This window comes from Schistocerca nitens, chromosome 3, assembly GCF_023898315.1.
Source record: "Schistocerca nitens isolate TAMUIC-IGC-003100 chromosome 3, iqSchNite1.1, whole genome shotgun sequence".
Lineage (NCBI taxonomy): Eukaryota > Metazoa > Arthropoda > Insecta > Orthoptera > Acrididae > Schistocerca > Schistocerca nitens.
The window spans coordinates 39,046,299-39,073,617 of record NC_064616.1 but is presented as its reverse complement, the minus strand read 5'-3'; the positions used below and the strand labels follow the sequence as shown (position 1 = coordinate 39,073,617).

Here is a 27,319-nt window from a genome sequence, read left to right as displayed (position 1 = left end):
CAAATGTGAAATGTTATTGATTTTACGCATGTGTGATGATAATTCTTTCAAAAGAAAGGTCTCTCTTACTATAGGAATTCCACTTCCTCTAATATGCTTTTCAGTTATGTAATCACAAAAAACCATGGTAAAATGAACGTTACAGTTAACAGTGAAAAATTCATTTATATAGTCTTGAAGTTCTTTCAACTTGGTACTTTATTCTGATATTTTCCAAATAGTCTCTTACTGTGACATCGGGTGTAATGATACAGCCTTTAGTAATGGATTTAGCAAATAATGGACATTATTTACGTGAAAACATAATAAGAAAGTTTATATACAATTACCAAAATTATAGAAACACCAATTTTCTGAGGAAACAGCAATTCTGTAGACTGGTGGCATTCACTGTGTGCACACTGTGACATATTTGTTACTGCAATTGAGGTAGCTCACTTTTCAGTAGACTAAGTAGTGTATTACAGGTTTGTCCATGCATCTTCCTAACTTCTAATGAGAGTACAGCACTGGAATATAGTTACTTGAAGAATGTTAGATTTATGACTTGCAACAGTGGTGGTGATTGGACATGTGACTATGGCAAGGCAAAAACATCAACACTCCATAATAATGAACGAAAATTAACACTCAATCTAATGACCTGTGAATACTGATTACCATAAAGAACTGTGGAGCCAATGTAACAGAAGTGATGTCACAACATTATTAGTACCCTGAATTCTAACACAAGCAGCAACTTTTAAAAATCTGATCACCCCCGAAAACATTAGTGTGCCACATACCGTGCTGAGCCTTTGTAACATGCACCAATGACAGACATTTCGTGCTTTATGGCACTAACTAAACAGCAAGGTCAAATTGGAAATTTGTGGTAAGTTCCTATGGGACCAAACTGCTGAGGTCATCGGTCCCTAGGCTTATACACTATTTAATCTAACTTAAACTAACTTACTCTAAGGAAAACAGATACATCCATGCCTGAGGGAGGACTCGAACCTCCGACAGGGGAGCCGCGTGAACTGTAGCAAGCGGTCTCAGACCGTGTGGCTACCCCGCGCAGCCAAACAGCAAGGTCATCAGCATACTATGTACCAGTGATGACTGGGAGACATTAATATGAACCACCCTCCATCTTGTTTCAAACAGATCTGATTTATGGCTACTGGATTCCCAAAGAAGCATTGGCATCAGACTATCAATTTCTTGGCACTAAACATGATGTTAGCTCTGTTATGTGTGAGAAATTAGCTTACGTCATTCTATTGGTTTTATTATGTCCCTGCAAGAATAAATTATAACAACAAATTATGTGGACACCCTCCTTATACCCACATTTTATTCATCAACAAGAATAATTTCCTCCCACATAAGAATGCTCCAGTTCACAAGGCTACAACCACTCAGGTGCAGTTTTAGGAACATAGAAATGACCTGAAACATTTCCCACAGGCTGCTCAATTGTCTGTCTGAGCAGTATTGATTACTACTGATGGCTTGGTTTAAGAAATAAGAATCCAGTGCAGATTTCCTTCCTTACAGTTGCTGGTACTACATGGAAAATGGTATAAAATTCCTCTGGAAACAACAGATTAGTTGTATGTTAAAATTCTGCAGCAAATCGTAGCCAAATGATAAACTAAAGGTTGTCCCATCACATACCAATCATTTTCACAGGAGTGTTTACATTAATTTCAAAGGCATCTGGAGATTAAAATTACTTGTCAAAGCGAGTAACTTCAGGCTGAAATAAAATTGTAGGAGATACTGTAACTGCAATGGTTGAAAACATTCACTCAAGCAGTTTTCATAATTACCTCTGAAATATGTAATTCCTTGCCTTAAATTACACCTATGATCAAACTGTCAAACTAGATTGTTTTTTTGCCATCTCTGCACTTATACTCTGACCATGTGTGTCTAACAAGTAATGGTAAGTGGTCTGCAAAACATACAATAAACTGATGAGATTCTTACTTGGAGCCTTGTACTATTATCAGGAAACATACCTCAGTTTTTCAACCTCTGTGTGTTTTGTGAGGTCAAGGCAAGAGGTTGACTGAGCACGTTGCACTGCTGACTGAATTCTCCAATTTATGCCTCCATCATGACAATCTAAGTCTTCCTGACTCTCAGATAGATGTGAATCCTGAAATTGGGCACAAGAAAACATATGTAAGCACTAATTCTCATAGTAAGTATATTGATTTCAAGGAAATACACATCACTGATACAAATAAAGAACAACAAAAACATGTAAGTACACAGAAACCACAACAATTTGATAGGTACAGTGGGAGGAGCACTGACATCATCGTTCTTGTGAAACACAACTATCTCTTTATTCACAGGAAGTATTGAGTGCTGTCAACAAGGGATTTCAAATTGATTCCGTACTTCTAGATTTCCAGAAGTCTTTCAACTGTACCTCACAAGCAGCTTGTAATCAACTTTGTGCTTATGGAATACCATTTCAGTTATATGACTGCATTCATGATTTCCTGTCAGAAAGGTCACAGTTAATAGTAATTGGCAGAAACCAACTGAGTAAAACAGAAGTGATTTCTGGCATTCCCCAAGGTAGCGTTATAGGCCATCTGCTGTTCCTGATCTATATAAATGATTTAGGAGATAATCTGAGCAGTAGTATTGGGTTATTTGCAGATGATGCTGTCATTTACTGCCTAATAAAGTCATCAGAAGATCAAAATAAATTGCAAAACAATTTACAAAAGATATCCATATGGTACAAAAATTGGCAATTGATACTGAACAATGAAAAGTGTGAGGTCATCCTCATGAATGCTAAATGTAATCCGTTAAACTTTGGCTACATGATACATCAATCAAATCTGAAAGTTGTACATTCAAGTAAATACCTAGGAAATACAATTACAAACAACTTAAATTAGAAAGAACACACAGAAAATGTTGTGGGTAAGGTGAACCAGATCTACTAAAGAGACTGATTGCACTACACTTTTCAGTCCTCTTTCGAAGTACTGCTACGCGGTGTGGGAAATTTCATAATCAGAATACATTATACAATTTTTTGAACATTTGGGTAAAATATGTTTCTTATTTGCTTGGATGGGGAGATTGCAGTGTTCATTCAAGTAATCTAACCACTGAATACCTATCAAGATTTTAATAAGGTACTGTTACATAACCTGGCTGACTCTCCCAAGCATTAGGAAGAGATGGATACTAAATCTCAAGAATAGACGGTCTGTGATTTTTTACACATACCATTACACTGACTGATTCTGCCTAAAATTTACTGTAGAAAAATGACAAGATAATACAAAAGAAAAAATGCAAATCGTGTAAACTATACCAAAGAAAATCTGAGGTATGCAATACAAGCTGTCAAAAATAGTTAATCCTTACAAAATGTCTCTCAAAATTACAGCATTCCTAAAATAATAACCATGTAACATGTCCAGTGAGCCTGGAATACATGCTGGTGGAAGCTAATGAAAGGAAGCTAGTTCTACATACTAAAAAAGCTCAAACATTGGTTTTCCTTCCGATACACCATATGTTTGGAAGTTTGCTTATAATTTCACCAAAATCCTTCATCTTGATCATAAATTTACCAAAGAAAAGTAAATTGCAAGTGTGTCCTCTCATGGAGAAACCACGATCTGTCTATCCGATTGTGCACACACAGTGTCTGATCAAATATAAGCAGATGAGCAAAGCAGAACACATCTGCTGAAGTTTGATGCAAATCACAGGTGCCAAGTAGGCCTACATCTACTCCAGATTTCACACCAGAAAAGCTTTTCCAACAAAAGTACCCCATGCACAAGCGTGCCAAAAAAACTGTGGTGGCTCTGTTAACCTCTGTAGAACACATTTCACTTGTAAAAAAGAGGAGAAAATTAAAAAAAAAGAATTGCTCAAGTGACAAGACACTTACCTTAGTAAAGTTAGAGGACGAGGAGGAGAACACAAGTAAGGTTGAAAATAAAATAAAAACAGTACAAATAAAAAATTTAGAAAAAAAGTGCTCAAAAATACAGATGCTCACCTTCACCTAGTTTAGATGGAAAGCATGAGTATACACTTGTTCAGTATCAAGAGGAAAGTGATACTGTTGAAGACAAAGAGCTGAATCTGTAGGATGTGGAGAAAGTTATAACACCAACAGAGTGGAGTGTATTTCGTGCAAGAATTGGTATTATGAAAACTACTCTTATTTTATACATATATACATGCCAGAGATGTAAAAGCACATTAAAAAAGAAGAAGTGGCTGCAAAAGTCAGCTTATTGTCTACTAGAAGATTATTTCAATGACTCCTTTTATTAAAGTCATTTATTCCTTGTGATCGTCTCTCTCATACTGCACTGGCCAACTCACACAGCTGGATGGAAGTACATGACTATGCATGTTTTGAAACAATGGCCACCTCCCCCCACCCCCTATCCTATACTGATTACTGATTTCTGTATGCATCAGCAGTTCTATGATTAGCTAATGCTGCACCATCATAATCAGTAACACTGAACTATGAAGATAATTTATTTGTTATACTGCCTTTAGATTTCAACAAACAAACTCTAAGGACGTAATACAGTATACAATGAGAGGTAGACAAAACATTTAGCATAAAACTGGCTATTTTAGTTTTGATAATGAAAAAATAATTTTTATGACTTCTTTTTTAAATGACATCATGTTGTTTTTAACTGATGGCATCATTTAAAAAGATTATAAAAGCTGTGGACCCATATTACAAGAAAGTTTTATGACTATCATGCATCCAAACATTCTTCTCTGCCATTAACAGGCACAGTTATCACAGGGGAAAGTAGACTATCTGCACTTTTTTTTGTAAATAAAATGTTTTTTGTAAATAATCTTCACGGGTTTGCCACTTGATGACATTGTGCAAATTCCACAATATTTCCTTGGAGCAACTGCCTGACATCCTCTGGTGGTCGAACCTTGCTGGTGGCTAGGATGTTTTTTCTCCACTAGGATTCCTACAATCCTCCATAAAAGTTGAACTGCTTCATTGAACTTTATCTTACCTCTATACCAGTCTGAAATAGTGTTACAGGCATGGAGTCATTGAAATTTTGGCACGGTTCTGTTGCTCCCTCATGCTGCATGTAGAATGTATGCTGGAAAAGAAAATGAAACAGGTTTTATTAGTGAAGCACAGAACGTAACCTATTACCTTGTCATCAGATTATATTTTCTAGGAAGGAATACATGAAATGTTTACAAGACTCTCAGAAAATTTTGAGAACTGCTGGATTCTAATCAATTATCATACTATGAATAAAGACTTATGATAACAGCATCTTGTCTAATCTACTCCTGTAAGCTTCGACAATATGCACCTATTTATAGATACTGAAAGGGCTCCTAGTGTTATGTTATGTGGAGTGTTTTGTTAACTGCTGGCCATAGAGGTGAAATGGAAACAATTCTGTAAGTATATTATGACTGCATGATGGGCTTGGATGTGAATCATTGTCATTTACTGAGTCAATAGTCATAGTCATAGTCATAGTTCATAGTCAATCTTTCAGAGATTCAACAAATTCAGATACAAAACAATCTGTATTACCAAAAAACTATTCATAAAATGATCAAAGAGTGTGTCCATTCTACCTAAAAGGACATTCAGTGCATTCACAGAGTCGGATCAGCAGCTGTCTATAAAATCTTATATTAAATTCTTCATGTGAGGAAGGTTTGTAGTCATCTAAATCAGAGTCCGTGTTAGGAGTTCCATCAACCAATATCTGATATTGTACATTTAACTGCAGTGTGTCTTGTCTGCTCTTATTTTAAAAAGTAGTCAAGGAGAAGTAAAACTTGGGCTAACATGATGTTCCACAACTACATACCATTTCACATTGTGGCTGAAACAAATGCATTTTTGAGGTTTACCAGATCTCCACCCCCCACCCCTTACATCCATCTTATATACTGGATATGGAGCCATGTGACTTCTTCCTTTTAGAAAAATCACAAGACACCATCTGTGAGCGTTACTTTGAGTATGTGGAAGCACCAAGACAGTATTCCTCAAAAACCTAAACATGGCAACGTATTATTCAGCATCCACTGTGTTGTTGCTAAGACTTACAACATGACAAAGGATATTCTAAGATGTTACATTTTTTGCAAAATAGCAATCTTCATTACTTTTACTAAACTTAACTTTCGGTGTGAACCTCATAAAATCACAAATCAAAGATCATGAAAGAAAGTTGTTCCATTATTCTCAAGAGGTTTGAAATGTGGATACTTACACTGAGGACACAAAAGTCATGGGATACCTTGTAATATCGTTGCCCGACCTTCTTTTGTCTAGCGTAGTGCAGCAACTCAGTGTGGCATGGACTCAACACGTCACTGGAAGCCCCTGCAGAAATACTGAGCCATTCTATCTCTATAGACATCCATAGTTTTGAAAGTGTTATGTGTGCAGGATTTTGTGCACGAATTGACCTCTTGATTATGTCCCATAATGTTTGATGGGATTCATGTTAGGTGATCTGGGTGGCCAAATATCTGCTCAAATTGTCCAGAATGTTCTTCAAAACAATCATGAAAAGTTGGGGCCCTGTGATATGGCATACTGTCATCCATAAAAATTCCACCAATGTTTGGGAACATGAAGTCCATGAATGGCTGCAAATGGTCTCCAAGTAGCTAAACGATTTCCAATCAATGATAGGTTCACTGGGACCAGAGGCCCCGGACCCATTCCATGTACGTACAGCCCACAAAATTATGGAGACACTACCATCTTGCATAGTGCCTTTCTGACAACCTAGGTCCATGGCTTTGTGGGGTCTGTGCCACACTCTAACTCTACCATCAGCTCTCGCCAACTGAAATCAGGATGCATCTGACCTGACCATGGCTTTCCAGTCATCTAGGGACCAACTGATATGGTCACGTACCTAGGAGAGTCACTGCAGGCGATGTCATTCTGTTAGCAAAGGCACTCACGTCGGTCATCTGGTGCCATAGCACATTAACACCAAATTTCACCACACTGTCCTAATGGATATGTTTGTTGAACATCCAACATTGATTTCTATGGTTATTTCAAGCAGTGTTGCTTGTCCGTTAGCACTGCCAACTCTACACAAATAGTGCTGCTCTTGGTCGTTAAGTGAAGGCCATCGGCCACCATATTGCCCATGGTGAGAGGCAATGCATGAAATCTGTTATTCTCGGCACTCTCTTGACACTGTGGATCTCAAAATATTGAGCTCCCTAATGATTTCCAAAATGGACTGTCCCACACATCTAGCTGCAGCTACAATTCTGCATTAAAAGTCTGTCAATTCCCTTCATTTGATCACATAATAATGTTGTAAACCTTTTCACATGAATCACCAGAGTGCAAATGATGGTTCCGTCAATGTTCCGCCCTTTTATACCTTGTGTATGCAATACTACTGCCATCTGCATATTGTTATCCAACGACTTTTGTCACCTCAGTGTACACATGAATTGCATGCTGCATAAGCTGTGTATTCCCAGCATTACTGGTAGTTGAGTTCTGTATGATTTCTTCAGTTTCCAGTGCTAGTACAAAAATAATGTTTTAGTTATTTTTCACTTAAAAACTAATACACTGTAAGTGAAAGAAATCTGGCAGATATCTGTTGAATTTTTATTTCAAGGGACCTTCCAGAGTTTAGCCTTGCAGACTTCTTTGGTGAACTTGTAGCAAAAATATATAATAAGATACTCTTCATCTTCCAGTTGTTTTGGCCTCATCTGTAGGTACAGGGTGGTTACACTTAAACATTAGCAACTTGTGCCAGTGTACCAGTGTAAACAGTAAAATATTTACCATATGGGTACCCATTTTTACAGGAATGATATTCAGACTGTGCACTGCAGGATTTGCGTTGTCATGGCTTGCCACTAGGCATCGGTACTGGTATGGCAACATGAGGATGAAACCAAACATCAGTGTGCAGTTCAGTTGCACACAGTCAACGTGGTTCTGAACAAGGTGAACAGGGCTTTACTCATAAAGCTTTTATGTCAAAACAACAATAGTGCTGCTACTCTTTGCGCACATCAATACATTAAAGGAATACAGAGGGGTCCTTTCTCTACACCAGGGTTGAAGAACAAGATTCAGAAGTTCGAAGTAACTGGTGATTTGGGAATTGCTCCTGGGAAAGGCTGATGTCAAATTGTGCCACAAATTATTGAAGAAATTACTACTGCCATGATTATGAATGCTGGAAGCAATGTGTGATCTTCAAGCAGTGCACAAGGTGTGTCACAAAAGATGAACATACCATGGTCCAACATTTGAAAAATGCTGCGAACAATCGTGAAATTGTATCTCTAATATGGTCCCAGGTTGTCATGGATGCAGATGGTTGTCACACTCAGCAACGTTTGTAACCTGGAATGTTAACATAGTAAGCAACTAACAAATGCTACTCACTCATGTGGAAATCAAAACATGCTTCTTTCAATGGTTTATTCATTATTTCTTTTCTGCATGTCCTTAGAAATGTTTCCACAAAGTTTCATTGTTGCAGGATCACTCAGTTTTCATGAGAGCCCTCTCTAGTAGTGAAAGTTTAATTGTAACCACCCTGTACAATATCCCCGATGCAAAAGTTCCTTTGGGCTTGGTTTTGGGAACTGTAGTTTCCATTTACTTTTGTTGTTCTTCTGGACACACTGCTAGTTTGATATGTTTCACTGACTTGTGTCTTGTCTCATCCTATTTTTAAAAACCATACAGGAGAAGTAACAGCTGTGGATTTGCAGTCTGAACATAGGTCTAATAAAACCTGCAATGGTGGAACACTTAGGCACAGACCAATAGACTACCAATATTGTTGTGTGTCACAGCCTGGCTTTCACTGTTTATGATCAGTATCTAACTACGAAAACAGTATAAAAAAAATGACATGAAAGCCAAACTGCAACACACATGGGACCAGCTCCTCTATTAAATCCTTCAGCCATGCAACCCTCATAGTCTCAGGGACTGCCAGACCCTATTCTCCATCTACCTCTGCCACTGTTCCTACCACGAATACTCACCTTTCCCCCTTCCCTGTTTCTTGACATAATTTCTTGTTTCCCAATTTGATAATTACAAATCCAAAGAACATCAATTTCAGCCTTTCGTAGACATTCATAGCTGTGCAACCCATACATGACAACACTACACACAGAACCAACACAGCACTTGCTTAAAAGCAGAACGAAAAATAATGATATTTGCATGTGGGGTAAGGTGGTAGAAGACTTTCACTGAGATCTAAGTACGTTGATAGGATTTTGGTTGGTTGGTTTGGGGAAGGAGACCAGACAGCGAGGTCATCGGTCTCATCGGATTAGGGAAGGATGGGGAAGGAAGTCGGCCGTGCCCTTTGAAAGGAACCATCCCGGAATTTGCTTGGAGCGATTTAGGGAAATCGCGGAAAACCTAAATCAGGATGGCCAGACGCGGGATTGAACCGTCGTCCTCCCGAATGCGAGTCCAGTGTCTAACCACTGCGCCACCTCGCTCGGTGTGATAGGATTTTGTTTTCGAATTGCTATAGTGCAGAGTGTGGACACTGCAATGTGTCAGTCCACTGCAAAAATAAACAAACTAGAACTATGACTGCCAGAGAGTAGATGAGCAGTGTGAAGAAAAAGACCCCGCCTCCCTCTCGCACAGCAGCCAGCCTACATCTGTTTTCTGTGAAAGCAGAACTGATACACAGCCATAGGGATCACCAATCACTTATGGTGTTGTAAGGGTCATAGTCGAACTCCATGATGGATCTGAATTAGTCTCTTGATTCATTACAAAATAAAAAAATACACAACACAAAGCATTTGATAATGGCTACTGCATAATTAATTGCTGAGGCCAACAACTGGTGTGGCACCAGATCATCTAGCACACTGATATGTTGTTGCATTCATGCACTTTTTAATTTACAAACACATTCTTACACATATTATCTCTGCAAATTGGGCTTCGGCAGATGATGTGCAATACTAGTAACTGAAAATTGGTTTAATTTTTGATATGTACATGCATAAAATAAAGCAAATTCAGACTATGTGACAAAAATAGATCATCTGGATACAATCCATTATAAAACAACATTTATTAGGTAATCCTGTGCTTTCGCATTTTACGGCAGAGTTTGCATTTATATTCACATTTATGGCAAATGTGAATTTTTCAGGCTCCTAGCCAAAAACTGGCGAACGCTGAGAGCTGTGCGTGTGGGAGAATTGTCGTGATGCAGGAACCACACGCCAGAATCCCACAAAGCCGGACGTTTTCGCAACAAACTTCTGCGAGGCCATTTCATAACCTCCAAATAGAATTGTTGATTTACTCTCTGGTTTTCAGGGACAAATTTGGAGTGTACGTTCCCTTTGATGTAAAAAAAAAAAAAAAAAAAAAGGACGGATCAACATCGTTTTCACATTTGATTTCACTTGTCGAGCTTTTTTTGGTCGAGGTGAGCCAGGTGACTTCCATTGTGATGACTGTTGTTTACTTTCTGGATTGTACCCACAGCACCATGATTCATCACCTGTAATGATTTTGTTGAAAAAATGTGGATCATCTTTGAACGCGTCCTTCATTTCGAGACACACTTGAACGCGACGATCCCTTTGATCTCCGGTAAGAAGCTTCAGCACGAATTTTGCTGCCACTCTTTGCATCCCCAAATTGATGGTCAAGATGCGCTGAATTGAGCTCCAGGACAACCCGGACAAGTTCTCGAGTTGGTCGATTGTCCTGTGTCGATCTTCACTGATGAGATCACGGATTTTGTCGATGTTGTCTTTGCTTCGAGCAGTTGAAGGTCGACCAGAACGGGGTTGATCTTCAACCACCATTTCTCCCTTTTTAAACTGAGAAAACCATTCGTACACTTGCGTTTTACTAAGAGCATGGTCTTTGTAGGCTGTCTGAATCATTGCAACAGTTTCTGCTGCGTTCTTGCTGAGCAAGAAACAAAACTTCACTGCTGCATGTTGTTCGTAAGAACTAGCCATTTCCTCGTGCCACTTCTGCACTGTACACACACTCAAAGAACTGCGCCGGCCGCTAGTGGCCGAGCGGTTCTGGCGCTACAGTCTGGAAACGCGCGACCGCTACGGTCGCAGGTTCGAATCCTGCCTCGGGCATGGATGTGTGTGTTGTCCTTAGGTTAGTTAGGTTTAAGTAGTTCTAAGTTCTAGGGGACTTATGACCTCAGCAGTTGAGTTCCATAGTGCTCAGAGCCATTTTTTTTCAAAGAACTGCCAAAGAAACCACACTTCTCAATGTTGGGTGACGCCGTGTGGCAGAATGACTCAGCAGAGCTCCTACTACAACCCTCTGGCGGCGCAACCTGCTACTACACATACACGATGTGCAGCATTACGATTCCGGTTACTTTTGGGTCCCCCTCGTATAGTTTGTTTCTTCTTGAATATCTGTGGCTCAGTGACTCCATTCTGCAGTGGGTGGTTATCTTAACTTCTCATATTGTACGTATTTCAATGAGAATTAACCAACATTGGACAATTTTTCATATAATCTACACAGTAAATGTAATTCAGTTATGTTATGTTAGGTGAGACTGAAACAGCTCTGGAACAAAAGTTATCTAACAATTTACATTTCAGCAAGTCCATAATAAATTTTCCCTTTATTTTAACACTAATAATTCCATGACTCGAACTTTGACTCTTGTCTTTCATAGGATACACTATTAGCTATGGAAGTCTCGAATAGATATAGTATCACATATGACTAAAACAAGCTGTTAAATCATACAATTCATTTCTTACAATATATTACTGATTAAGTTACCTGATGAACACACATTCTCCAAACATATTTTGCAGATTCTGGATCAGTAAACTGAAATTGGACTGTTTCTCCTTCATTTGGACATTCAATGCCAAAATAACGTTTGTGATTAATTACATTCTTAATGTCTTTCCATCTGAAAACAGTAAAACAACTACTACTATTGTGAACTCCACACAGCAACAATTAAACTCAGACAAAAGTTATAACACAGAAATGAAGAAAACATTTAGGAGCTCTTAAAGAAGTATGAGCTAAAACTAGAACACAATAAAAGTGAGTAGAATCACCTATTTACCATTTTAATAGAATAAAACCAGGAAGGGTTGGAAGAGAGAAATCGAACATCTCTGACAATGTCTAAAGGCCTATCAGTTAATAGCTCCTCAGGCCCAGAACAGCATTATTATTGTTGCAGTCAGACTGAGAAATACTTAATCTGTTGTGCAAGATAATTGCATTGACAAACGCGGTATTCTTAGCATTTAGTGAAACACATGAATCGCTGGTCTGGTTTCTATCAGGGATAGAAGTTAACAAATATAGTATGTTGCATTCAGTCACTATCCATAATCGTACACTTTTGGAGTTCACCAGATGCATAGCTGCAACATCCTTTGGAAATTGCATTGCAGAAAATTATTATTATAAGCACGCTGTTCATCTGGCAATGTTTTAATGGTGCCTAGAGTAGTTGATGTGTGGCATTTCTTATTGAGTAAACTACTTGGATGACATAACTGAAACATGTTCCAAGTTACCAGAACATTCAAACTTTACTTCCAGTACATTAAAGATGCTGGCTTAAAGTGTAAGTGTAATTGGAGAAATAACCTTTTTTTTATTTCAGGAAACTGTACAGGATAGTGGCAAAGTTCTTAACAAGACAAACACACCATCTACTGAGGCATTTAGCTGCTCTCGACTACTGTCTGAGAGAAAGCTTTTTGGGCCTAGAAACACAAGTCTGTGTACTTGGCCACTGATGTTCTAATGAAAGAGTCTACAGTTGTAGCTGATGCCTCACAATATGGCATAAGAGTTGTTCTAGTTCACAAAAACTTCAATTGCACTGAAGAACCAATTGTATTTGATTACAAAACGTACACAATTTCTTTATAAATAAAAGAAGAAACTCTTACTATATCCACATAGTACAACGAGTTCCATGATTATTTGAGGTGAACCCAGTTCCATTTCATTACACTTTGGGTTAGTTTCAAATCTCACAGTATTTTGTTGAAGAAAACCACTCAGTGTCAACAAAGGGCACTGTTGCTCAGCTTCTATGAACACAAAATACATTAAAAGCCTATGAATTCAATATGCAATCACTATCACATTATGAAGACTACCAATAGCACTTGATCTGGAACAGGTACAAGAGGCCATGTACCCATGGCTAGTACATCTGCCAAAGCCACTCAGCTCAATCACATATTATCAAAAATAGCACCATTCGTGTACTAAGGTTGTCTAGGACCTACCTCTAAATAAAAGAAGAAAAGGTGAAGGAAGGACAGTCGGAGTTTAATGTCTAATTGATGATGGCATCATTAGAGACAGAGACCTAGCTCAAGATGAGGAAAGCATGGGAAGGGGAACTGGTTATGACCTTTCCAGAGGAATGATCCGAGCATTTGCCTGAAGTAATTTAGGTAGTGGTTATATGCTCGGCAGAGGCACATGACAAGATCTTTGGTGCCTGTACTAAAATAGTATGATATGAGTGTGAATAATTAGTGCAAAATTACTAAAAACCAAAAATACAAGGAAAACATAAATAAAGGCAATTTAGGGAAATCACAGAAAAAACAAATCTGGATGACCTGATGTGGATTTGAACTGCCATCCTACTGAGTCCAGTGTGCCATCCATATCACCAACTCACTCGATTGGTCTCTCTAGGCACTCCTCATTGTGCACATACTATCATATTTGCCATCAGCTACTACTTACTGATGGAGTGTTGTTACTTAGTACTGACAAAAATGAGTTTCATGTGGTCATTCCTCGGATGTTATATGACATGTATACTGGCCAGGACCTAGTGAAAATGCCAGCATTCCGTGCATGAAACACAAAGAGTTCATCTCTTGGCCCAAAAAGATTAACCAGTCAATGGCTCCTGTAATTTTTTTTTTTTACAGCATAAATATCCCAACATCAGTAACACTGTAAGTGAAGTCACTCTTACAGAGGTTACAAACATCCTGGTGATTGAAGGTTTACTGAAAATTATCATCACCAGTAACCCATATATTTTATAAATTAGAGACCCCTGCTGTGTTTTTCTGGCTGTATGTGAAGTTAATCTCAGGAATTACGACAGGGACTTTGATATGGTTTTTATTATTAGACTGATTCATGATAGAGGTTTGTATATATAATTTATTACTGTTGTGAAAGACAAGTTGTCTGATCACAGATACATACTGCTACACATGAGAAATCATGGCAGCTTGCTGGTAGCCTACAATTCTCAATGAAACACTTCCGCAAGTTCCAAAAGTGTAACGGTATTGCCGGCCGAGGTGGCCGAACAGTCCTAGGTGCTTCAGTCTGGAACCGCGCGACCTACGGTCGCAGGTTCGAATCCTGCCTTGGGCATGGATGTGTGTGATGTCCTTAGGGTAGTTAGGTTTAAGTAGTTCTCAGTTCTAGGGGACTGATGACCTCAGATGTTAAGTCCCATAGTGCTCAGAGCCATTTGAATTTGTAACGGTATTTGGAATTTTGTCTTAGCTCCATTCCAGCTACTTAGTAACGAGGAGGCCAAATGGTGAGGAAGTTTCAACAACCATACTAAACACAAATCACAACAGAAGGTGCCGTAACAGTTTTCTCACGCACTTACAAGACCACACTTGCCAACTGCTGCAGTTTCATTGAGGCTGTAAAAAACCTGCTGTACATGGAGCACCAGTCCAACTAACACTGAACTGTGCTAGATATTCTGATAGACATCTCATATGGATTTCAGTGACAATCAACTTAACTGTGACTACTGAAGATGACGATCTGTTTAGATACCAGAATGAATTGCTTCCTTGAAACCCCACTCATTGGAAATGGATGGATTTTTATATTTCGTAGAGATAGCCCCAGACCCTCTTTCACCTAACAGGGGCAATGTAGCCAATTTCGCAACATGCACAGCCGCACATGTACGCTGCAGCAGCATCAGAGAAGTGCCACACACTGAGATGCCGCCAGCAGATGCTAAGCCTAACACTCCCCCACAGCCAACAGACAACAACGACAACTCTGTAGTGGGTCTATTTACTGAGACCAGGATTTTTTCTCTGCCACTAACTCCCTCAACAAACAGCCAGCATACGAGTGGTCATTTTAAACCGTATGTGCCATTTCAGAGATTGAGGGGAGATTAGTGCCCAGGCCTGAGAACGTTTCCAGAAGCCTGTCAGACCTCATGGCTGCCTGTTTCATATGGGCAGCACCGTTGCAGCACTTTTAGTGTTACCGACATGTACAACATTATATGTGGAATATGCCCATCATTCAGAACCATAAAGGAATACGATACACCCACTGTGGTCAGCTGCTCTGGCTCATCTGTCAAAAGTGAATGTCTGACAACTAGATTTCTACACAATCTTTGTTACAAACAACAACTTTCACCACAAATTCTATTTCACATATTTGTGTTCTCAGCTGACTATCTTCTGTTGTTTCTGACCCTCCTCTTGCCTGGCCTCTTAGGGCATATAGCTTCCAATGAATCCTCATGTGGTGCGAGTTGTATCTACGAGCAGTTATGTCTCAATTCTTTTATGCAATTAAAGGCCTATTGACGAAAAATAGAATAAAGACAATAATCCATGCTGACAAAGAAATGTTCAATCACTACCTAGAGATAAAGACAGAGGAGGGCATCAGTGGATGATGATCACAGAAAGGAGGAAAGAATGGGTAAAGAAACTAGGCATGAAATTCCAAAGGAACCTAACATTGGCTTTAATCAGTTTAAAGAATAAATGATCCTGTTGGCAGAACACCTGCAACTGAGCATTATAACAGAGGTTGAAAATACCGCTTCAGATGTAAATTACTTTATTTTCACACGAGTGGTTTTGGACTGTTATAAGCGCATCCTCAGGTGTCGTAGCTGTGCTGTGGCCCCCCAGCATTGTGTGTACACATGGCGCTTGGAAACAACAGCACAGCTACGACACCTGAGGACAGGCTTATAACAGTCCAAAACCAGTCATGTGAAAATAAAGTAATTTACAACTGAAGTGGTATTTTCAACCTCTGCCAATTTAAAGAAATTGTAGTAAATCTAAATCCATATGCCCAAAAGGGAATTTGAAGCCCTGCTCCCAAAATCTGTGTGCAGTGTGAAAAATACACCACGAAGAACAATTTAAAAAATAAAATAAAAACTCTCATGAGTGCTTTCATCCTGCAGACTGTCCCCCTTTTGGAACAACACTGGATGTATATGTGTACATATTAACATTTGAATAACTTTAAAAATTAATGTCTTAAATTTGAAAAACATAATACAAAGATTGATACGTAACAATGGGAAGATAGAAGCAGTATTAAAACAGCTTCAGGCAATTTATCATACCTGTAAAACTTTGAAGAGTGCGCCTTTTCATAGCCAACAAGTATGCCATTGAGAGAGACGCCAATAATTACTTCTGCATTGCTTTCATCCTAAAATGTTAAAAAGCAGTTACAAGAAAAAAATCAACTGTGAGAAATCTGCTAAAACTGTAAGGCATCTGACTAATAAATTCTTACACATAAGTTTTTAACACATAAATGATATTTTCTCTAGTTCCATCTCACAGCTTTATTTTAAATTTACTAAACTGTATAGAAACTTTCATGAAGTGTGGTGTCACCTGTAATATGCATTGGGGGTTCCAAAGATGACACAACCAGAGGAATTATTAAAAGTGTTTGAGGCCAGCCCAGAGTGGCCAACCACGGCTGTTCCTGGAACCAATGCCTTCAGGAAGTTTCACAATGTCACCTCCACAAACCGCTATTTGTGTACCTTCAGCAGTTCATGTGTGTGTTGTGGCATCTGGTGTTCAGTGATGTTAGTCATGATCCATGGAGCCTACTATAGAGAGAGTGTGACACATGTTACCATACAAGGACTGTTAGCGCATTGGATCCTTCATACTTTGTCTAAGGATTCAGTTATCCTCAACAACAGTGAAGCCCACACATGAGCTAGCTTCTACAGCTCAAAATTAAGTGTTTTTCAATAATGGTATTAAGTAACAATTGTGTAATGGGTGTTTCTTGTTGTAGGAAGATGTAATACAACATGAAGAATATGGAAAATGTGAATATTTCATTACAGTGTCTATATGAAAGTAAAATTCCAGTAACTGCATGTAAATTGTGAGACATAATTTCTGGCCAGTGCGTACCTTCAAGAGGCATGTGTGGTACTGCTGATACACACAAATAAAAGTAAAATTGATACCATTTCTAGCTCTTCGATCATTAGTTCTTTCCTCAAGAAGGAAAGAGAGATAGGTTAGGGAAGGTTTAAAAGGAAGGACAGGTCACTCACACCCCAGGATGAGAGGGACCAACCTGTAGTGAAGACGATAGTTCCTCCCCGAGAAAGGACTTATTAGTTCTGAAAGCTAGGAAGTGTAACAGTTTTTACTTTCATATATGTGTTCTGGCAGTACTACACATTATATCTCCTGGAGGTAAGAACTGGAAAGCAATTCTGTCTCATAATCTGTTAGTTTTCTCGACTGAAACTGCCTGTCATTCACTGTATCTTGAAAAACCTGAGATACAGTCTTAATATTTTTTATGTGAAGAACTTTATACAAACAAACATGTTCAAACCTACATTTTTACTACTATTCTAATCAACATTATCTGACTAAAGTTTTGCTTCAACCCCAACTGTATTTATGAGTGAAAATTATAGCATTTAATAACTTGCACAATTATTTTAGTCCGTCTTGTGATTACAAACGACATGCAGCAGTTTTTATGCATCACACAAATTATACACATGTAGGTGACAAGCAAATATGATAATTATCTTCAATTGTATTTGCACATGTATGATCTGCAATAGAAAAATCCTATCTATAGCATTTGACAGATGTAGGTCAGCTGGTGTGGGGCTATGTGTTACTCAGGTGGTGAAAGTCTACCACTAGTTCACTTTTAAACAACGAAGTGCACTTAAATTCAAGAGTTTGTGGGAAGAAAAAAAAATGTTATCTAACTGCAAAGATGTCAACCTCATTTAAGGCAAAACAGTGTACTAAGTAGCTCTATCATGTAAAATAAAAAATTAGTACGTCACAACTGTTACCAATCTCTGAAATAGGAAGTCCATGTTATCAAATGAAATATGAAGCTAACATACAGTTCCAAGACTTTAAGATTATCATGAAAAGCTACATAATTCTCATTTACATGTTCACGTACGCTACCTTCCAATTTAGAGGTGCAAATTAAACTAGTGGTGGGAGTCTACTATTTCAGAGGACTAGGGGGTGTTGTTATTACAAAAAATTACTGCAGTGGAGTTTAATATTACCATTTGTATCTTTTGTACTGCTGGTCAGTGAATAAAATTAATTTTTTATTGTAGTAATATAACTAAAAAATATGTCAATGGGATACAAGCAGTAGCATGAGCAAAAACAATTGCTTCCCTGCTCCTCTCCCCTCCTGCTCCCCCCGCCCCCCCCCCCCAATATCCCACTTCCCAACATTGTGCCTGCCAGTCTCTAGTCCCTGCACACTGTGCCAGACAGTGTTGTCCCCCCCCCCCCCCCCCCCAAGTCAAACCCAGCTAACAGATCCCATTCCCTGCTACACACCAGATCGATATTCATGTAACAGTCGCAATCTGGTCGGAACTGCCAGTGGTAGTGGTCACGTGTGTGAGGTGTGCTTGCTTGTGTGAATGTGTGTATGTATTCTTTGCTGTAGAAGGCTTTGGCCAAAGCTATGATGAGTAACAGTCTTTTCATTATGCCTTTCAGCAACTTCATGGGTCATCTTTATGGTGAGTAGCAATCTATCCCTTTTTCCCATTCTGAGAACTGATTCTTCATCTTCAGTCATTGCTTGGTGCTTGGTCTCATATTGTAGCTTCAAAATAAAAATAAAACTGACAGTACATGTAAGGATCACAGAGGTACTGTCTATTTGTTTATTCCATTAGCCTGTACTTATAGCTGTCTCAGATATGTGTTAGTATAATACATACTCAAAGTTGAAATTATTTCATTGAAACTGCTCTTGTACAAGTGAATTTGTCTACATTGCAAACAATGGGTACATATATATTTTAGTTTATTCTAGTCTTTTAAGTTAAAGACCACCAGTTAAAAGCATGAACTCTCTGATAGAAATGAGTGAAGTAATACATCTTACATAAGTCTCATTGTACATAAGGTACTCATTGTGGGATGTAGAGTCTACTGAAATGGAAATTTCAAAGTTAATCACGATCCTCCCCCAATCCCTACTACACTCACTGGCAGCTTAAGATCCTACATGTAACTCCCGTCCACTCCAATCAGTGTATGTCTCATTCTGCTCTTCCAGATCCTATCTAATTCTGTATCTACACTGCTTAAGCAGTAAAGCTTACCCTTAGTGGGGGGGGGAACAACTTTTGGTTTCCCAATCTCACAATAAGTAGCAATTCCACTTCAGTAAATTTTAGATTCCTTAACTACAGCAATTTCAAATAAGGTTGTTTACAGTGAGCAAAGTTTGGGGGGGGGGGGGGGTTACTTAACATAAAAGTACCTTAGCACTAAATGTTTCCTGCCCATAGCCATCTAACTGCTGTGCAGCAAGAATGTAATATTCCTCTGCAGTTCCCTGGGGAAGACCAGCCAATGCTGCATGTTGACAAATTACAGCTTCAGTCAAGTGCTGGAGGTGGCCTTGCTCTGTTAAATGCTGGAACAAGAAAAGTTCAGGGCTGGATACAGAAGTCATACATTTATAATCCACATATGAAATTATTAAAACAAAATACTTTAAATCCAGTATAATGTCAATACTTTAAATCCCGTACATAGAAAATGACCTACATTTCATTTCAAATGTTTGATGGAAAATATACAGAAGGACAACTTCCTAACTCTTTGCTACATAGCCTAAAGACAAAGTATTCATTAATACTGAAAATCTAAACATTATGGGAAAAAACCAGTGAAGTGGACATAAATTCTGGAGAAGCCTGGTTCAACAGGCGTTCAGTACCACTTGTGGTCTCAGGACTACCTATTCCTCTTCAGAACTTTTTAAAAACAGCTGGTAAGTCTACAAGCTTAATAAACACTACCTAATGTACTTTACCCAACATCCTTCATCTGTCCAAGGCCAAGCTGAAAAGTTTTTGGTCTGTCAGTTGATGGCTCTATTTTCTGTGTTTAAATGCACTTATTAGGTATGTAATCCCCTTTTAGATCAACATATTTTGTCCAGCGCATTTCCTCGAAGTGAATTCCTTCCCTGCAGTGTAATTCTACAAGGTCTGAAAAACATCCATCTATGGCTTCCACAACTTCATCCTTTCTCCTGCCACAAATATCTTTAAACTTGAAAATTGGTAAAAGTCAAATGATGCCAAATCTGGCGAACAGCATGGATGTTAAAGGCCTTTCTTCATTTGCACTCCAGGTCTTGTGAGGGTTGTCCCCCCCCCCCCCCCCCCCTGCATTCAGGTGATTCAAATGAACTGCATAGTGTTCACCAACTATTCCAGATTTTTTTTTAACACTGGGCAAGATAATCAACAATGGGAACCCTTCTTGCACCACAGAAAATACAAATTATAACATTTCTGGCAGATGAAACTGACTTCGCCTTCTTCAGAGCATCGACACCAGCTCTCACCCACAGCTCCCCTGGATATTTCACTTCTACATCTACATTTACATCTATACTTTGCAAACCACTGTGAAGTGCATGGCAGAGGGTACATCCCACTGTATCAGTTATTCGAGTTTTTCTTATTTTATTCATGTATGAAATGTGAGAAGAATGATTGTTTAAATGCCTCTGTGTGTGCTGTAATTAATCTAGTCTTGTCCTCATGACGCCTATGGAAACAATATGGAGGGAGTTGTTGTCTATTCCTGGAGTTATCATTTAGAACCTGTTCTTGAAACTTTATAAGCAGGCTTTCTTGGAACTGTTTACATGTATCTTCATGAGTCTGCCAGTTCAGTTTTGTCAGCATCTGTGTGACACTCTCCAATGGATCAAACAATACTGTGATCAACTGTGCTGCCCATCTCTGTTAAAGTTCAGTATCCTTAATTAGTCCTATTCGGTATGGGTCTCCTTTGTAGAGTGAGTGCATTTCGCCAGTATTCTATCAATAAATTGAAGTATATGGCCCGCTTTATCCACAACAGAGACTATGTGATCATTCCATTTCATATCCCTACAGATTGTTACGCCCAGGTATTTATATGACTTGACAGGTTCCAACTGGACTCACTGATATTATACTCATAGGATCCTATATTTTTTTTTTTGTTTTGTGATGTGTACAATTTTACATTTTTGAACATCTATAGCAAATTGCCAATCTTTGCACTACTTTGACATCTTATCAAGATCTGACTTCTTTTCGACAATATTTCATTATAGATAATTGCATCATCCATATAAAGTCTGAGGTTACTATTAATATTGTTTGCAAGGTCATTAATGTACAACATGAAGACCATGGGTTGTAACACACTTCCTTGGAGCACTCTCGAACTTACTTCTACACCTGTTGATGACCCTCCATCCAAAATAACGTGCTGCTTCCTCCCCACCACAAAATCCTCCATCCAGTTACAAATTACACTTGCTATCCCATATGATTATACTTTTAATAATAAAGCATAGAAATGGTACTGAGTAACATGCTTTTAAGAAACCAAGAAATACAGCATCTCACTGACTGCCTTGATTAAAAGCTTTCAGTATGTCATATGAGAAGGGTTCCACATCATCAAGGTTTTCAGAATCCATGCTGGTTGGCATGGAGGAGGTCATTCAGTTAGAGATATCTCATTATGTTTCAGCTCAGAATATGTTCTAAGATTCTACGAGAAATCTATGTCAAAGATATTGGACAGTAGTTTTGCAGATCAGCTACCCTTCTTGTAGAGAGGTGTGGCCTGTGCTTTCTTCCAACTATTGGGCACAGTTTTTCATTAAAAGGATCTATGATAGATCATAATTAAAAGAGGGGCTAACTCAGCTGTAAATTCAGAATTGAATCTGATAGGGATTCGATCAGGCCCTGGGGGTTGTTCAATTTTAACAACTGCAGCTGTTTATCAACACTACTGACACTAATATTTATATCACTCACCATTTCAGAGGTACGAAAATTAAACTGGGCAGTTCTCCCATGTTTTCCAATGTAAAGGCGCATTTGAAAATGGAGTTAAGCATTTCTGCTTTTGTCTCGCTACCGTCAATTTCAGTATCTGTCTCATCTATAAGTATCTGGACACTAACTTTTGTGCCCCTACCAGCCTTTACATACAATCACAATTTCTTTGGGTTTTGTGAAAGAACATCAGAGTAAAATCTGCTAAGGTAGTCACTGAAGGTTTCACGCGTTGTTCTCTTAAAATCCAAATGCATTTCATCCACAATCTCTGTATCTATAGCCCTATGCTTCGTTTTGTACCTATTATGCAGTAGTCTGTTTCTTTAGACATACCTTTACAGTGGCTGTATACCATTATGAACCATTATGAACCTCTCTACTGGGTGCATATTAATCCAGAGCAGGGTTAACTATTCTTTTAAATTTGCACCATAGCTCCTCTACGTGCTCATGTCCTGTACTAAAAGTTTTAAGTTTTTCATTGGGATATGATACTACTGCTTTTTTTATCTAGTTTACTGAACATATATATATATATATATATATATATATATATATATATATATATATATACATACTTGTCTTAGTTGCCTTTGTATTTTGGAAATCATTGTTGGCACAACTGTGTGATGGTCACTGATACCAGTTTCGATGCGAACATCCTCAAAGAGGTCAGGTCTACTTGTTGTCATTAGATCTGAAATATTTCCATCGTCGGAAGGGGGGGGGGGGTTCCAAACCATCTGTTCTAGGTAGTTTTTTGTCACCCCCCCCTCCCCAACAAAACTAATTTTTCCAATTGACAGTTGGGTGATTAGGAGTCCCCACCAATGATTACAGTATGAATAGGGAACTAAAGCATTAGCGAACTGAGGTTCTCTCTAACATTTTGGTTATATAATGACGAGAGGCTGGTGGTCAATAGAAGGATCCCATTACAATTTTATGCCCACTCTTCATACTGGGTCTCACCCAAACAATCTCACATGATGCAGCTTCAATTTCTATCTTGGAAGATTTGGGTGTATTGTCTACTGTGACAATACGCCATTTCCCATTAGCCTATTCTTTCAATATGCAATTATATTTTTCTCCAAAAATCTCAATGTTGCAGACTTTAGGCTTTAATCAGCTTTCTATACCTATACTCCATTTCAGGAGTGCTTCAAACTCTGGCACTTCGTTGCAAGTGTTTCAGCAGTTACCTACTACGGTTTTAATACTCTTGCCTATCGGGGGCCTTCCTTTGGATCTTACACTACTTCTGGGCTTCCCAAAGCTGTTGTTATCTGAACTGGATGGAAAGTTGCCTTATCTAAAAAATCTTGTATGCATCCCATACACAGTCAGCTACTTGGGTAATAGCCTCTGAGGTGCAGTGCACACCTCACCCATTTAGGGTGAAGCTACAGTTTTCAGTTCTATTTTGCAAGTCCATGAAGTTGCATCCTAGCTTGGCACAGAACCTTCAAAGTCTTTGGTTCGATCCCTACACTCCACTCAGAACCATGGGGCCACAATCGGTTCTGGGGACAATGATGCAGATTGTGAGCTTTGTTGGAAACTCTGTGAGCAAGGCTAGAAACCTTCTCTGTCACTTGCTGGAATGATCCAAGTATGGCCTCAGAGCCCTGATGACAGGTACCGTTTGTTGTACCACGCACCACAATCTGCAGCTGGCTGCAACCTTTTCCATCAATAGCTGCCAGAACAGCCTCTTCAACATTTTGAATGAAGCCCCCAGCATACACACTGAGTGCGCCTGATGTTCCTTCCTGTCCCTTGCTGCCATTTCTGTAAGGGGTACCATTATTTGCCATACGTCAGTTAATAGGTCCCTACACTTTCACATTTGCCTCCTATTGACAAAGGACAAAGCAGGTTTCCCAACGGGTGAAGTGAGTCCCACTGGCTTAGTTTCAGTGTATGACAGCACCTCAAACCCGTTGGTTATGGGGGTTGGTATAGCAAGCTGAGTCCTCCCTGGTCCCTGTTTACCCCATACAGGACGCCGAGACCTAGCATTGACACACCACTTACAGTCAACTGAAAGAGTAATTACAGGTCCCATAGGAGATGATAGTACTTGGGGTACCTAGGACTCTTGGGAGCTCTCCCAACACACCCACTCACAGCAGCTGCCAATCACTTGACAGTAATCAGGGCAATTTCCAGCTGCTTACAAAAGTCAACAAACTCAATCCGGTTTCGAGAACAGCATTCACAGTGGGGCTGCACTGTGGCTGGCACAATATTGAACAAGGCAGTGAACAAATAATTTTAAACTAAACCTGCTGATTATCTTTTAATCTATTGAGCTAAAAATATTACTAATTCCCTTTAAGAACTGAAGCATTTAGTACACAAAATGAGATTTATATTCAGGTAACAGAAGAACCTGTGGTAAAAATTACTAATTTCCTAAAACTTTTTTGAGGTTAGGCCTAAAACTGCTAACAAACCTAAAAATAGCCTTAATTTATGATAAATGTAGATAACGTACATTCCGCTTGGAAAGGAAAACCAGATATAACAAGATATTTATAATATGTGCTACAGTAACTAAATCAGAAATACCAATTTACTGTGAAATAGCTTATGCACATGACAATCGTAACTTCTGAAAATTCTTAAAAACGTATGTTTATTCATGTTGATGTACAATGAAATTCAAGTTGAACTATTCTTTGAAAGTAACTGTAAGTCACAAACACTGATTTGCTATGAAATAAGTTATCCACAAGACTCTTAACTTGTGAAATATACTTTTGTAGGTATCGGAAAAATCTCAAAATAAACCTATTTTTTCATATAATCATACAATGCTAGTGGGGAAAAATTGTTTTTGAATGAGGCTAGACCTGCTGTCATCAAAAAATATCCAAAACATAACAATTTAAGTTTAGGCCTACAACTGACAAGCTAAGTCCTTGTGTCTCCTGCACAGTACCAAATCTAAACACAGCATTTTTGGCCAGCGTTAAACTGATGTGGAAACATCTTGCACGATGTTATCTCATCCTAAATTATTCAAGTATAAAGGACTGCATTCCCAATTCTGATGTGCCTATACTGTCTGCTGTTCTGTGCACATTTAATTCTGATCATCTAATATCATATGTGCACTTCCTCGAAATATTCATCTATAGTTATAGTTTCGCAATGCTCTACACGGGATCATCTTCAAGAGAAATGTGGCCATGTTCGAAATCCTTAACTGTTGAAAATATAGAGACAGATACCTCATAAACATTTACTAACTATCGATGATCTGCCATTGACATTGTCCATCCAACACAAATAATCTTATTGCATAACAGTGTTCCTGAGTATCTGCATGAATGAAACATACACAACACAGTATCCTTAAAAAGTCATTTAAATAATTTAAATAACAGTTTTCACCAGACAACAATTAGTAAACTCACACTACAACATAACTAGCTACATCTTTTAACGGCTGTGAACAACAACAACAACAACAACAACAACTATTAGCACTACTATTAATATAAATAACAATAATACAGTATTACAGTCACATACCTTTGGAAATAAAGCAAAATCTTTCAGATACTCAGCAGTGTGCCTCTCAAGATCATGATTTCCAAACTCAGCTAAAGATATAAAACAAAGAGCATTAGATGTGAAATAAAATTCCATGTGGCACAAAGTCAAAGGTCTACCACTTATGTCAATATTGTTCTAAGGTTTTCAGATAATACCTAACCACTTTTTTTAGTATTAGAGTGATATTTTTGCTTCAGACAAGATGGTAACAGTAAGCTTTAAATAGGGTATAGAAAGAAAATATACAGTGTTCAAAACTATTTGGGTATAAGAGAAATATCAAATATTACACAAATATAAGCTATAAATTCATTGTGACATTATACATAGGCGGGTATGATTTCAGGTACAGTATAATATAATGCAGTATACTATTGTGGTTGCTCTGTAATTTTAGCTGATGTGACTCAATGAGCAAAGTACAGTTTTTTGCTCTAGTGGAAATACAAAAAGCAACTGCAGTTACTGTCCGCTAATATAATGTGAGAATCACCGCTAATGGCCAATATTTTTTTGTATCTATATGAAATGGATACAGTGAGACTGTTAAGGCATGATTCAGGGACATTTTACTACTTCTAAAGAAAAGCCATCTCTGGTTCTGGACTAGTCATGGGAAATGCTAAGCAAGTTACAAATACAGCTTCCAACCAAATCTCAGGTATGTTGAAGTGCAAGGATTATGTCGTACCACAATATTTGAATGATAACCTCTTCTTCATCGATTGATTTCTATCAGAATTAATACTGTTCTCTATGAAAAGGAAAGAATCAATGATGATACCAGTATATAGCAGCAAAAAGACTGAAAACTATTTAACTGTTTCATGTATAAATATAGATTGCTTTGAATCACATAGTCTTTCAATATGTTGATTATCAGATTCCATATAAAACTGAATCCTCAAAAACCCAAATTCAACTCCATTGGGTATCTACCAATTAACAAAGCTTTTCTGCCTCATATATTCAGGCACTGCAGTATCACATTGTTAATGAGTAACATCCCATAGGTTTATATGCACTGAGGTAACCTACAGGACGAGAAATGGTCCATTCAGGTCGATAGCCTGTGTTCTGCTGATGTTCGCAAGCCTTATTGTGAATGTGTTGTTTTACACTGACTACTCTGATGGACCATGAACAACACCAAGGTGTTCTGCCAAGCAACTGGCTACTGGGACAGCATCATAAAGGAATTCTTTTAAATATTGGTTACCAGGAATCTAACCAAATAAGCATGGCACGGAATCTTGTGTTAGTGGCAATACAATGAGGGCACATTCAGATTGTCCAAGTAACAAGACGTGACCAGAGCGTCCACACAGAGATGCAAATAACGCACCCTCTATCCCCATTTGGAGCTGAGTCTACAGTCATGAAGTCACATTTCCAGACACTCCAAAATGGCATGTCAACTCACACTGTGACTCAACAATGTCTATCCTACCAATCATTCACCACACCATATTCGAATAAATTATGCTTCTAAAATGTGTGTGTGTGTGTTTTAGTTAACTCTC

General features: G+C 38.5%; 1 protein-coding gene across 1 annotated transcript in view; it reads right to left on the bottom strand.

Annotated features, from left to right (window-relative positions):
• Positions 1-27,319, bottom strand: part of LOC126249063 (tyrosine-protein phosphatase non-receptor type 14) — a 188,182-nt gene that overhangs the window by 129,138 nt on the left and 31,725 nt on the right. Inside the window, exons 6-11 of the mRNA XM_049950714.1 lie at positions 25,773-25,843; positions 19,625-19,780; positions 16,434-16,522; positions 11,837-11,972; positions 5,043-5,135; positions 2,010-2,149 (exon numbers count right to left, since the gene is read on the bottom strand). Coding sequence (XP_049806671.1) covers positions 2,010-2,149; positions 5,043-5,135; positions 11,837-11,972; positions 16,434-16,522; positions 19,625-19,780; positions 25,773-25,843 — 685 coding nt within the window. The remainder of the gene's footprint in view (positions 1-2,009; positions 2,150-5,042; positions 5,136-11,836; positions 11,973-16,433; positions 16,523-19,624; positions 19,781-25,772; positions 25,844-27,319) is intronic.